This window comes from Chelonoidis abingdonii, chromosome 9, assembly GCF_003597395.2.
Source record: "Chelonoidis abingdonii isolate Lonesome George chromosome 9, CheloAbing_2.0, whole genome shotgun sequence".
Taxonomy (NCBI): Eukaryota; Metazoa; Chordata; order Testudines; family Testudinidae; genus Chelonoidis; species Chelonoidis abingdonii.
The window spans coordinates 11,919,766-11,934,108 of record NC_133777.1 but is presented as its reverse complement, the minus strand read 5'-3'; the positions used below and the strand labels follow the sequence as shown (position 1 = coordinate 11,934,108).

The following is a 14,343-nucleotide window of genomic DNA, read 5'->3' as shown; positions in this document are numbered from 1 at the left end:
TTACTGTGGCTCTTTGGCAAGGTACATTGGTAAATTCTGGCTCCTTCTCAGGCTCAGGTTGGCCACCCTGGGCGAGGGGTTGTTTATTAGCATAAGAGCCTAAGACTCCTCTGCGAGCAGAGGCAGCATTCTGTCTAAGATATTTCCTAGGTCTTTGTTCTCCATGCACATTCACCACTATTTCAGCACTGAAATTAGGTCACCCTAATGAAAGAGCAGCACAGGCCAGACAGACCCCAAGCATTGTAAGCAGTGGGTCATGCCTGCTGTTTAAGGGCACAGCAGCCACTAGCATTCAGTCTTACACACAGGGCTGCTGGAGGCCGATGGCACACTTTTGCCTTTGGTAGCACATCAGAGTGGCTACTTTGAGAACAAGAGCTGGCCCACATCTAATAAATGAGGACTTGGCCACAGTAGACAGTTGTCAGTGTCTGTGGCGGGACTTGCACCTGCCATCAATAGAGATGAATGCCCTGGAGTTCAGACTCCATGCAGGGATGTAAGTTACATTAAGTTTATATTCTTGTGCTAGTTTTTATCCTAGCACATTAGGCAAGTGCTTTAGTCACCTTTGCTATCTGTCCTCGCCCCAATGGTTGAAGCAACCTCTGTCCCAGCTCTGACATGATTACTCCCCAGGCAGCCAGGGTAGGGAAGACCAATGTGTTCAGCTCAAGTGACTTCGTTGCTCATGTTGCTTCTTTGATGCCTGTGCTGTACAGCTTTGTCCGTATCTGCACAGGGCACCTTGTCATGCTTGGCAGCTGCTCTCTTGTCACGGAGATAGACCTAGTTACGCAGCAGAATGCTCCTGCCTCTCCCAAGACTAGATCTGCTGCATGCATGAGTCCTGCATAGGGCTCTAGTTATACCTCCAACCAGGCAGCCTTCAGGAAGCTACTTCTCCAGCTGAGCAGGCAGAAGCAGTGCTGGAGAGAATCAGAAGGAGCCACCAGCCTGTCTCAGCTACACACTGCTGTTAGAGTATTGCTGTTACAGGCTTTCAGTGAAACGGGGAAGCTTCTCTGATCAAGTCTGCTTACCACTGTCCTGTCACTGCTGCAAAACACTAGGCAGCCCAGTTTGAGGCTGGCCTCGAGGTAGGTGTAACCTCTCTGAAAACTCCACAGCACAAGAAAGGAGGTAGAAGGGATGCGAAGGAGAGCACTGTGTTCTTCCAGCCTAGAAGAGGTGGTGTGAAAACCAGTGAAATGGGAGGACTCCTCACCAGAGCCAGGGCATCATGGTACATTTTGTCCCTGCAGGCATTCCTGGTGCCCCAGTTTCCACAGTGTCAAGAGGCCAATGTGATGCTTCTGAATTTACAAGTGTCGCTGTTGGACGGCAGAGAGCTGCTGGATTAAATCAGAGACCCTCCCCGCTGGATGGGTAACAAGGCTTTGCCAAATGAAGCGCTCATTGGAGTGGTAATAGAAACATCCATTTATTAGGAAAAACAACCTTATAAATAGTAAAATGTGGGATTGTTAAATTACAATTTCCACTTCTCAGGCTCAAGGGATTTCAGAGCTGGGAAAAATGGATGGATTTAAAAAAAAAAAAAAAGGGTCCACTTCTAAACAGAACCATAAGCATAACTGTACATTTATTACATGGCAGCAACTTTGAGGCACTATAGGTCCTTTGAAGACACACAAACTGCCCCCCATGAACTAAGACAAAGTGATGCCAACACCCAAATGAGTTTCCAGCAGGCATTCTGGTAGGAGAGACCGGGTATGGATAGAAATTAGTACTGTTCTCTTCAAAGATCTAAAAATACAGGTCTGGTGACAGGAAGGTTCACAGAATGAGGTGCACTATCCACTGGTGTTCAACAAATAGGAATTAATCCATCTGATCCCAGATTAGGACATTTGTCTCCCAGAAATGGCAGTGTGCAGTTCAACATCAAAAGGGGACGGGCCTATTTATATTTCACTCACCAGCTATCCTAGAACAGAGCCACTCTGTCATTTTAGGTTCTCACCTCTGTTCACGTAGAGGACATGGCCTCTTTCAAAAAGGTGCATGTGACCCTAGCAATAGATTGGTATCTGATCAGTGTAACCCCAGCAGGGCAGATCTGGGCAGGGGTTTGCACACACACTTCCCACATATGAACTTGGGTTTTTTTTGTTGTTTTTTTTTTAAATAGTCCTGGTTCTCTCCCATCTAGATGAAGCCAAGTGCTAGGTATTAAAATAAAGTTGCTTCTTAAATTTAAGGAGGAGTTCTTAATAGCCAATGTTTTCAAGCAGAACAGTTTCCAGTAAGTGAATTCCTAACCCTGCCAGTCACAGTCGTGACAGTTCAATTCCCTGAAAAGCAATTTAAGCAGCCAATTGGAATCCATTTCAATTTTTGATCCACTCCAAGGTGAATCATAGTCCTTTTAAGACACAAATAAAGAGATTCCCCCTCTCAGAAGCAGCACAAGTAGCAGCACTTTAATTTCATTTTAGCCCCTTCCTTGGGGATGATTGAATTTTAGGCAGGTAGATACCAGAAAATAGCTCATTAGTTCTCCTGCCCTCCCTTTCCTACAAAATTCCTGAGATTCCCCCCACCCCGCCTAAGTTTTAACCAAAATAAACTTTGGTAACTTTCAAAATGTCAGAGCAGGAGGAGATGTCCAGCTGACTTCCCAGTCTGCTCTTCTCCCCAGAGGCTTGAGAGCCCTTCATCTTTTTACTTAGGCCAAGAGTCACTAGAGCAGAGTCATGATACACAGAGCCGTTCTCTTCCCCTCCTTGCCCTTGTTCATAGGTGAGAGGATGAGCTGGACTAAAGCCTCCATTTTGCAGCACTGGTAGGAACTCTCAGGGGTCCTGGTTGCTTTTTGTCACATCATTCCCACAGCACCGATACAGATGCTAGACATGCATCAGAACACTGGCAGTGGGGCAGGTTGGTGGACAGGAACCACTGAATGACAAAAGTACAGGGGCCTAATGGGAATAGAGAAGAACCAATATCCAACATCAGCAGGGACAGGACAGCAGAAGTCAAGCACAGTTCAGCATCCCACCCCTCTCTGGTTCTTGCATTTTCCTTCCAAAGCAACAGCTGGTCTTAGCTTCTCTGTTCCAGGTCTGTTGCTCTCTCTTGGCTCCAGGTTGCAGAGACAATGAGTTTTTAAACCATCTCCCGTGACGCTGTCCTCTCAGCTCTCACCTACAGCTCATCGTCTGAGAGCATCAGCACTCTTTTCTCAATGTTTTTGCTTCTTTTTCTATTTTGTCCGTCAGCTTTGGGTGCCGGGTGCCCAATCTGCCCAGGAGCTTGTGTCTCTGCCTCCTGCATGGACTGCTGGGTGTACTGCTGGTATGTGGGGGAGAAGTTGTGGATGGCATCCTGGACAATGTCCTGAGGGCTCATTGTTTCCTTCAGCCCACTAGAGATGCTCTGCATTGGGGCCACGTTTGCTGAAAGCAGAGAGAATTGTTATGAGTGATCCACTTTTAAAAGGCAGTGCCTCGCTAGACAAGGGTGATGGGAGGGCAGGAGTGACCAGACATAGAGGTCTTGAGCCTAGCAATGTATAAAACCTCTGGCCAACAGGAAGCGAGTCCCAATGTGCAGCAATCAAAGCATACTGGACACGTTTGATTTTTGAGTGGTTACATTTTGATATGCTCTTGTAGAATTTGAGATGAGTAAGTGGGTAACGCGCAACAGAAAGGATTCAATCCATTGCTATCTAAATCCATCCACTGATGAAAAGTTCTGTGTCATTGTTAAATGGACAACTAGAAATGTGGACCAAGAATTAAAGCTTAGTGCTTTTCTTCAAGCCATGAGCAAGTACAGCCTAGCTAGCAGGTGGGCAGCATGCAGAAATACAGCACGGTCCAGATACGAAGGGTGAAACCCCTTTTCCAACAAAAATAAAATCCATCTCCTTGCATGAGGCCCTCACCAAGCCAACCTGCTCTGACTCTCAGGAGCCCAGAGATCACAGGCAGGTCAATAGCCAGTGAGAGAAAAGGATGCTCTGAGCAGAGTAAAGCTCTCTCTAAGTTTCCTAGGGAGGCCAACCCTGCAGGATGCACATCCCATGGCACCATTTAGGTGAAGGGTTTTGTTTGCCGTTTCTGGGGGAGAGGAACAAGAGGCCAAACTAGTCCCTTCCCCAACTCCTCCCGTTTTCATTCTCTTGCGCATTCAGCCTTTGGAGTTTGCAAAGGACCCAAGGCCACAGAGCACACAAAGGACCAGCTAGATACCTCCCCATTATAAAAAGAGTCCAACTCCTTGAAAACACTGCCACCTACACCACAGGACCCCAGGGCATGGAGACCCTGCTCCAACAGCAAGGGCTGGATGGGAACTCTAAGGCCATGCTGGTCCTCCATCAGCAATGCCGGTCCTTATTGGAATAACACAAGGCTTCCCTGTTCCCATGGGAACCCAGTGTAGTAACTGCAACATTCCCGTCTCTGGAGACAGAGGCCAGTCATGGGATTTGAAGTGAAATTTGGTGCTTGGCAGGAGATAACTCACCAGCTTGGATGAAATATCCCTTATAAAGGGGATGCTATTACAGAGAACAACTGTCAGCATGATTACAGCAGCACCCGGGGGGCACACTCTATATCGGGCTCTGTTGTGAGCAGCAACCATGTCTTCATAACACAAGAGTGGGCAGCGCACTTCAAGGCAAGAAGCCAGGACAATGAGCAGTGGGAGGGAATGGGAGAGGGACTCCATGACACATTTCAAGAGGTCAGCTACATGCACAACTTGACAGTTCTGAATCCTTTTGGGCACTTTGCCAATATTACAGCTAATGTTGTCAGGAATCCTCTGTTCCAGCAATCCCTCCTGAGAGGGCTCTTCCCAGCCATTGGCAGCTGCCTGCCGGCACCATGAGGAAGAGAGCCTAAAGGGAGGATTTAACAGCAGAGAGCCAAGTAGCTTTTAAGGCTCTTTACTGTTCAGCTGAGAACAGGATTCCCCTCATTGCTTACATGCCTGGCGACCCTGGAATGTAGAAAGGATGGCTTCAGAGGGTAGTTACCTGTTGAGTTTTCCTTCTTCTCTCTGTATACCTGGCAGGTAAAGGCATAGCGCAGAGCAATGGCAGCAAATAGCATCTCAATGCAGATTATGAAGTTCTGGTAGCCAGCAGCTACTGTTCCAGCTCCCACCTCCTTCCCATCAATGATCTGGACCTCAGGGATCACCCCACACTTCTCCAGGATGGCCAACAGCATCCCTGTAAAGAGACGCAGAAAGGGGGTCAGTTCTGTTTTCGGGCGTCCAGTAGGTTGTGCGGCTACCACAGGTCCTTCTGCTGCCTCCCAACTTGTTGGGTGGAGGGATCAGGTGCTGGGAGAGAAGAAGGGCCATTCTCCCGGAAACCCTAAACCCCAGGACCCACCTTGCCAGAAGGAGAGGAAGATGACGGCCTTGATGGTGAGGAACTTGAGAACTGGCTCAAAGGGGCGCAGGAGCTCCAGGGTGGCAAAGTAGAAGAGAAAGAGCGCGTAGAGGGCCATGCTGACAGAGAAGTTGTAGATGATGGTGATGTAGAGGTATCCACTGTGAATGCTGAAGAGAGGGAGTTACTAAGCTGGGCTGCTGGAACTACACCCAACCAGAGATCACAGTGACAAGTTGCCAGGAACCTAAATGGTACAGGCTGCAGCCACTCCTCATCTGCAACACAGAGGCTACATGGAGCTACAGAGACCCAGATCAAGAGGGAGTGTTACATACTGGAACTTATTCTCTCCAGCTGCAACACCTCCTCCCCACGTAGGATAACAGCACCTGCAGCCCTATTGCAAGGGGCTCCGTCTGGCTGGCTGACAAGTAGCATACAGAAACTCAGGAAATTGCTACCATGGTGGCTCACTAGGCTAAGGATTCCTTGGTAGTAGGACAGGAGGTTAGAGGCCCAGAAAGATCTCGGTCCAAAAATTAAAGTGCACAAATACAGTGGGTGGAAACCAGCCACAGTCTAACCCTGGAGTTAAAGGAGGGGAGAGGCCCAAGTCTGTGTATCTGGATTAACAGCATAAAAGTCTTCCCTTGATTCTGAGGCCTGCCCCACATTGCGGATCTGTGGAAGGCATGCAAAGCCCTCCTCACCCCAGTGCACCCCACACCCGCCCACCCATGGCCATGGTTACAAACACAGGGCTTAGAGCTCTCAATCATACCATTTCAAGTTCTTGCACAGGAAAGGGCAACAGACCATCCCTCCCCATTCCAAGGCTTGTCTGGGCCTTGTTGCTAAATTAAGATTACCATAGACTGCAACCCCCTTGAGCATTCGCTGTGCTAGGAAGAGCTGGGTCCCCAATAGAGTATGGTGCTGATCCAGCAGCCCCAAGGAAGCCCCATATCTGGTTTTCTTGTCCCCACCACTCTCAGAGCAGCTCCCATTGAGGAAGAGTGCCCTGGGGATTTGGGAGGGGGAGGAGAAATGCCGCTGACTGTTCTAAGAGGAGAGGACTGATGCAGCCATCTCAGCCCAGGGGAAATGGGCTGTACCACAGTCCTCGCAGTCTCACTTGAAGTCGCCGTCATGGTATTTCCCGAATGCCTGCAGGACAATGGTGACGATCGCCATGAGGGGCTTCACAATGCAGAACTGCAGCGTCGCCTGCAGCAAGAGAGGAAAAGACTCCATGCTATTTCCAGCTCTGTGTTCGAGAGAGATCCCGCCACCCTCTCACCGGAGGCACTCACAGGCCTCCCCAGGATGGAGAGCAAGGAGCTCTGGCATTCGGGGGGAAAGAAAGAAAGAGAGATTCCTCTCTATGGAGCAAGCACTTACACCACTAGCAAGGGTGGCCAGCGATACGGAGTGAAATAGACCAGCCTTGGCCAAGTGGCATGTCTGCAGCCACAGTGCACTTTACTGGCAGGATCCCTTCCCTGGCATCCCAGCGAAGTGCTCCAACCCAACTAATCCTCCCCCCACCTGCCAGGTCTCTCTGTGGCCTTCCTGTGCCAAGAAATCCAGTCCTGTCAGCTACAGCCTGCCCCTCATCAACCCTTCCCCACCCTCCACGTGCTCTGCAGCTTTGGCAAGTCTGTCTGTGTTGTACGTGCCAGATTTTGCACAGGGTCCCCCGCCCAGAGGTTAACTGTTCTTAAGAAGCTTCCCTCTGGGCTCATTCATGAGCAGCGCAGTAAGGAAGCAGGGCTGTAGCCCCATGGGATTGTCATGAATAGCAGCAAACCCATTTATGATATGTAACTGAAGCTACCCTCCCTCCAGCCCAGGACAGCACCCGTACAGATACGTGCCAGAACTTGCCTGGTGGCAGGCGCCTTGGGTAATCAGTACCAATGGCTAAAGGAGATTGGGAGGATTAAAAACAGGATCTAGGCACCCCAGTGGGAGGGGACCCTGACTCAGCAATGAGTCAAGAGGCAGAGCACATGACACCAAGCACAGCTGATTGCGGCTGGCTAGGTGCCTACTGGACTGGACACACTGCCTCACTTTGGAGGAAAATATCAAGAACTCCGGAGCAGGAGGGAAGCATGAACGCCTCCAAAAGGCAGCAGGGAAGAACAGCCTGCCCAGAAAGACTCCTCCAATTTGGTGAAGCAGGGCTCTCATTTAGCCTTAATCTATGAGCTAAACTGTCGAAGCCAGAGACCAACCTGCTTGCAGAATCTGAGGAACCCAATGGAATAGGACATTCCCTGCAGGCAGCAGGTCCCATAAAGGCAACTGGACCTAGAATCAGAACACAATGAGAATTGGTGATGTCGGTTCTAGAAAGAAAGCCAGTGAAGGGGGCCAGAGAACGTGATAGAGACTCTGACTTACGCAATGGGCTTCCCCCGGATCTCAGACATGATGGTGCTCTCCCCTCCAAGGTACTCAAAGCAGAGGCTCAGGAAGCTGTAGATTACAAATGCTGACAAGACAAAGATGGGGACGTGAACAGTGGATTGATGAGGCAGGGAGGTACCCATGGAAGGGCTATGTAGACGCTACACATAAGTATTATTACTTGCTTTCTGATAGTTAACCATGTCCTGCCTTCTGGGGAAGAGTCAGGGAGAGTTTGTTCTGATGATGTAACAATCGCAGTGGGAGAGCTTCCTGAACTGGTCTGACCTGTAATCAGCTCATTTCCTTGGCAGCTTGATCATCTAGTTGAAGTAAGTTTCATTAGCAAACCTAATTCGTTATTTTTCCCCTATTCACCTTCAGACTCTTACTCCAAACAGTATAAAATGCAATGGTGTCAACCAACCGACCACCAACTTGAACTCCAGTGGGGTTAGGGCTCAAAACAACCCAGTGTCACCTACTTCTTGGCCAGGTCCATCCATTTCTGAATGACTCAAACCTTCATTTTCAAAATATTGCATTTCTGCCACAAATGGTTGGATTAAAAAAAAAAAAAATTCCTTCCCAATACAATGTGGATAGACAGCGTTGTGTTCCTGAGCCTGCAGACAAACTATGCCTCTGCAAGCTGTGATCGGTCCCTGTTTGTAGGCCTTTTTTTCTCCCTGGCTGGACTTCCATTGGGCTCTTTCTGCCTGGGATTTTATTTTATTTAGATTCATGCAAATGCTAAAAGACAGTGCCTGTTCATACACACCAGGTGCCATCGTATTTAAATGATCATACACAAAATCTCCAAAGCCCGTAAGTGCAGCAGTACCATTTAACATAACATATTTAACTGGGAGTGGGTTAAGACAGGCAACTTAAAAACCTCAAACCCCCTTCCCTGGCAGAGCCAGGCAGCCAACAAGCACATGCAGCATGACTGGGTATCTCAGACGTTGCAGATGAGAAAGACCCTAGCAGCTCATCTACTCAGGCCAGTCAGCTAGCCTAGGAGGGACTGTACAGTATAGTCCTGTTGAAACTGAGCACTGAAGAGGGAGGCAATATCCCCCCACCCCCAGGCAAACATCTATTAAACTGCTGGAAACACAGACTTTGCTCTTGACATATTCTGAGCGTATTGATTGCACTGCAGGGAGTCTGACCTCTGAGATTTGACATGAAGGGGGGCAGCTGGCAGTATCCACCCTTGAAAAAGGACTGGAAATATTTGCTGTTTGATTAAACCTGGTGCAATCCAGAGACAAAAATTCTGTTCTTCAGAAGTATTTGAGCCACAGAGATAATGAGGGCTATGACCGTTTTATTGCATTTTGCTCTTAGCCATCTCTGGCAAGGTACTGCTTGCTGCCCCGGGTGGGACTCCAGAGGCAAGTAGTCATCTCAACCTTCCCCTTCAGTTTGGTGATAGAATTTTACCAGGGGTTATCAGGAACATTCATTTTCCCACCCCCACTCTCAAGAGCCTTCTCCAGTGCAACACTGCAGCTTAGGGGCCTATCTCCATTCAGCGTCAGTTTTGGAAACAGGGAGAGGAGTGGGTGTTGATTGTTTCCATTGGTCTCTACAACAACAAACCCAAGAGTTACTATCAGGCAATCTGCAGCCTGAAAACTCTCCCTGGGTTCCCTCTTGGACCCTGAAACACTGTGATCTGATTTGTGGGTTGGGTGGAGGGGAGATGCCACATCAGCATGACTTGGTATCTTGCCTAGCTTTCACTGGAAGGGAGACAAAGAAAATCCTTGTGCCCTCCACCACACGTTCCTCCTGCACCATTCTGCTCCCCACCTCTACCACAGACGCCTCCCCGCCTTGCTCACCTTCATAGCAGTCACGCACAGAGTTGAAGTACACGTAATATTGGTGACTTCCAATGAGGAGGAGGCTGAGCCAGGAGTCGAAGGCATAGATAGGCACGATGAAGAGGATGCGGATGATGTAGCGCTGCTCGTTAGGAACGGTGTAGTTCCTCAAGTGCATGTAGATCTGGGGAAAAGGAGAGTCTCCAGGCAATGCAGCGACATTAAAACCATAAGAGATACCTCCCGAAGAGAAGCCTAGAAGCAGATCTGGCAATAGGCCAGCAGTCAGCCGCTTTGCGGGGGCAGAAAGGAGCATCCCTAGGCGGTTTTCCAGTCTTCATCTCCCTCCTGCCCACTTCTGTCTGTAGATCTGTTTCAAGGAGCAAGATCTCTTGACACCTGAATCAGAATCCATCCAGATACCCTGCCAGACTCCACCCGCCACCACATGGTCCTTGCAGCCTGCAGGAAGCACATAAACACATGCTGCCAAGACATCCTGCCGAGGAAATCAGAGACTAGCATTCCTGCAGGGAGCAAGTGCAAGTGTGGGAGGATTAATCCCATTCGCTAGAGGCACAAAATCTCTACACAAAGTACTGCCCACACCTCAGTCCTACCACCAAGCACCCTGCTATTCTCATCTCAGGTCCTCTACAGCTTTGCCAATGCATGTTAGGCCCAACCTGTCACACACAATATAGAAGATTAGGGTTGGAGCACATCTCCTACTCGTTCAGCTTGGGACTCCTAAGCAACAATTACCAAGAGTGAGTACAAAGAACTTTGCTGTTACATGGGAGGGGGCAGGGAATTCCACACCACAAAACAAGTGGGCTGAGATCAAATAACTCCTTTCATTTGTGACCCCAACCAATTTTAAACTTGGATCTGCAGGATGAAGAGTCAGTGTGTCTACCCCACAGCACCACCTGGCCCAGGAATTAACTGCCATTCGAATACTAACGCTAGGCTAATACATTCTGCTTTCAGCCACACCAGTGTAAATCTGGCATAATTCTACTGGTTTCAGTGGAGTTATTCCAGATTTACACCTGCATACCGAGAACTGGGCTCTGCGGACAAATATTTCAGTTAAACCCACAGAGGAGACCCGGCCTCAGCCAGCAGGTTTCACGTGTTGTTAAGCAGGGAATGAGAACATTAGGAAATTCAGACTCCCGAGAATGGAGGACACTCCCTTAACCTCAGAACTGCTGACGCTCTAGGAACGGTGTAAGCACTTCAGATAAACACAGCGAGGAAGGGCGTGCAGGCAGCCACTCCGGGGAGCTGAAGGACAAAGTCTGCTCTATCAAGCTGTTAGCATCAGGTTTGAAAAGGCTGGACTCATCCCTTCCTGTAATGTGCTGGTCTGAAATTGGCAAAGGCACCTGCCATAGACACTATAATAGGTGGGAGGCCACAGCCAGGAGATGGAGATGCTTGGCTGGAAGCAAGGGAAGCAGTTAGAGACAAGGAAATAGTCTGTAACTAGCTTAGGCGTGGAAGCATTCAAGAATCCTGAGATCCAGTTGAGGCCCTGAGCAATACTCAGCAGCTCCCCTTCCCTAGCTCCCCCCCATGTGTGCATGCACCCAGATGACAGCATGCACACAGATCCAGGGGAAAACCCCTCTCCCTGCAGAGCCCTGCCCTTACCTGGTGGATGGTGAGAATCAATGCCGACCACACAAATATTCCAGAGATCACCTGCGCTGCCGAAGTGGTCAGGAATATTTGCTGGCCATCTTGGGAGTAGTTCTGGAGGGCCCTCAGCGAGGAGTCATCTTCAGGGGAGAGATGGCTGGAGTCTGTCAGAGGGAAGATCTTGGTCTGCAGCGTGCTGCCAGTCATGCTGGTCACGCCTATACCACCTTCGGTGGAAGAGGACACATTGGTGTGCGTGGTATTGCTCATCTGGCAGAGAGGAGAGAGCAAAGGTAAATACAGCCAAGAAGGCGGTTAGAGAACAAAGCAGCATACAGAGAGGAGGCAATGAGCAAAGATAGAGCAGTGAGCAGCAGGAGGAGGAGGAGGAATACCAGGAGTCAGCATGAACAGAGCACTGAGGGGCCGGGGGAGCAAGGGGCAGGGAAGCACAAGGAGAGGAGAGAGGAAAACAGCAGGGGAAGCATGAAGGGAAATGCTCAACATGAATAGATGTTTTGATCCCTGACAAGGTCTCAGGCGTTAGCTGTAGAAGCCGCGATGGGCAGACAGGTTAGGCTAACATGAGAACCTTTTCCCAGTAGGCTTCCTCTTGAAGCAGAGATTTACTGAAATGCACAGGAAGCTCTGGGAGCCTCTTTCCTAGGCTCTGCCCACAGGAAGGGGTAAATATTGCCCACAAGGCAGTTCCCTGGATACTTCCAGCCAGACTCTCATGGGCATTGTGGGGCTCTTACAAGAAAACTGATTCCCATCAGACTGCCAGGCCCATTGCACAGGCCCAGAGAAGCAGTGGCTTTTGGGTTCTTATCCAACATGGAGGGTCACTCGAGAGTCTCTTAAAAACCAACCAATCACTACATCATCTGCTTCTTCACTCCTACTGGAAGGATGCCCACAAAACCCCGTGAGCTCAGTAGAACCACCTTCAAGAATGGAATCTCCTGTACACAAGAGTCAGCTTCGTTCCCTGTTTGTCCATCCCTGCTTCATGCACACGCTTCCTTGCCTTTCCTCCTACTCTTCCCCGGCAGGGGCGTGTCACACTTTAGGAAAGGAAAAAGGTCTCCTTGCACCTGCGCCCGTGGGAATTAGTCTCTGACCTGCTGCTCAGGGTTCCCTATGATCCATTTCCCTTGCCAGTCAGGATCAGTGATTTAAGGGCGGGAGTAATGACTTGTCTCAATCAATAGAACCTCAAACCCTTTCCCACTCAGAGACAGAGGTAGAACTTTTCCAATAAATCATAAAGGCACCAATTGCCCAGGCAGAAATTCCTGCTGACATGCTGTGCACATATCACCATTGCCTTGAAAATGCACAGACTTGTGGCTGCCTAAAATTTTGGCTTCCGTTCTCCTTAGTGATCTAACGCCAGCAGCGAACACTGGTGCTACCCTAGAAACCAGAGGACTAGCGCTGCCCACAGCTCCCAGAGCCACAAGCCAAGCAAGAATAAAAGCTGCAATCATTTCATGGTAGGATATGAGAACAGGAATCTCTGGCAAACTACCAACCATTTCCCGCAAGATTCAGAGGGCACTGAAGATCAGGGAGCTGACATGAGCTCTCTGTTCAATCTCTGCCCATCTCAGATGGTTTCAAGACAGCAGCCTTAGAGCCAGGTTATGCATAGAAAAACCTCCTGGAAAGTTAAGTGGCCTCATTCCACTACAGTTCTAAGACACAAAGGGCACCTTGATTCTGCCCTTGGCTGCAATTCCCACTGTGTCTATGTATCCAAGATCAAACTGGAATCCATGTCGCATTTTTAACACTTAAAATAGCTGTTCTACCTAGCTGCATGGTCAGTGTACTATGCACCGGCCAATGTCCTCCAATCCAGAGGCAGCTGCATTTCAGTGTGCTGCATCTCGCAGCTTGCCAAGCACTTTGGGATGTATTTAAAAATTCTATTTTGCCAACCCTGAAGCATAGCAGAAACCTCTCAAGACTAAAGACCTGCAGTCCAGTTGGGGGGGGTCTGTCAGCCCTTCAGGAAACCACCACCACCACCAGTCACCACCACAGAGTCAGTGCAGTGTCTGGTAGGGTTCCCCCTCTCAAGCCAGATCTCAAAGGCAAAGAACAACGTATTTCCAGAGTAAACAATGGTTAGCATGTTCTGGGCACCACATCTCACAATACACTTCTATTTATAGTGGGGCCTCAGACCCAAAGGTCTCCAGACACCCCAGCTGCCATCTTTGGTCTTTCATTTCTTCAGCTAAACTGCTTGTGTAGCACCCTGTATTCCAGGAATCCAAATAGTTTAACACCACATAGCTTTTTAAAAAGTCTTTAATAAGTTTCTCCGGTAAATTAATAGATTTCTCCATTTTCCCCCATTAACTAACTGCATCTCCCTGAGGCTACCCCAGAAGTTTTGTTTGCCCAAACTCCCACAGGCTAGTGGGAGGAAGATTCCGTGTTAGAGGTTGATCTCCGCTATTAATAACTATTTAAATAATGATAAAAGCAAGAATTCTCCACGCAGCCTCCTTTCCCACTCCCTGCACAATTCCTACCTTGCAGGAGAGGAAATTCAGATGGTGTCAAGCCAACAGCCACATGCACCAGTGACTAAAAATATCTCTTCTCCCCATTGATAGGGGAAGGGCTGGGTGAGAAGAATTCACATGTAAATCGAGAGGTCCCAACTGCAGGCGGTGTTGCCATTCACGTTGGCAAGAGCTCAGAGTTCACGCCCAGAACATCTGTACCTGGGAAAGGGAGAGAAGAGAAAGACACAGGTGGAGTGAAGGAGAAGATCGAGTTACCAGGCAGTCACCTGACTGCCAGCTTTCTCTGTGTAACAAATACATTGTTGGATTCACAGCTCATTTCACAGCCCCCAGGGTCCAGGAAGTAGGATTAAAGGGAGAGCAGGGAGCTGTTCTTTGGACAAACTGATACACCAGAGACCCTGCCATTTAAACATTAACAGGACGGCACAGATAGCACGGGCTTCATGGAAACGGGGAGGACGGAGTAAAGATTGTGTTTGGTTTTTAACAGCTATGCCCT

General features: G+C 49.1%; 1 protein-coding gene across 1 annotated transcript; it reads right to left on the bottom strand.

Annotated features, from left to right (window-relative positions):
- Nucleotides 1-2,133: 2,133 nt before the first annotated feature.
- TMEM184A (transmembrane protein 184A) lies at nucleotides 2,134-14,033 on the bottom strand. The gene is made up of 9 exons (XM_032794084.2): nucleotides 13,845-14,033; nucleotides 11,308-11,565; nucleotides 9,664-9,829; nucleotides 7,802-7,892; nucleotides 7,633-7,708; nucleotides 6,528-6,619; nucleotides 5,390-5,559; nucleotides 5,027-5,224; nucleotides 2,134-3,431 (listed from the first exon to the last, which is right to left on the bottom strand). Exons 2-9 carry the CDS (start codon nucleotides 11,563-11,565, stop codon nucleotides 3,181-3,183), a joined length of 1,302 nt encoding a protein of 433 aa, XP_032649975.1. The 5' UTR covers nucleotides 13,845-14,033; the 3' UTR covers nucleotides 2,134-3,180.
- Between the last annotated feature and the right edge of the window lie 310 nt (nucleotides 14,034-14,343).

Coding starts and splice junctions, on each gene's coding strand:
- TMEM184A (XM_032794084.2), bottom strand. CDS start 11,565: ATGAGCAATACCACGCACACCAATGTGTCCTCTTCCACCGAAGGTGGT. Junction 9,830..11,307: donor TGATTCTCACCATCCACCAG/GTAAGGGCAGGG, acceptor CCTTTTCCCCAG/ATCTACATGCACTTGAGGAA. Junction 7,893..9,663: donor TGTGCGTGACTGCTATGAAG/GTGAGCAAGGCG, acceptor TTGTCTTGTCAG/CATTTGTAATCTACAGCTTC.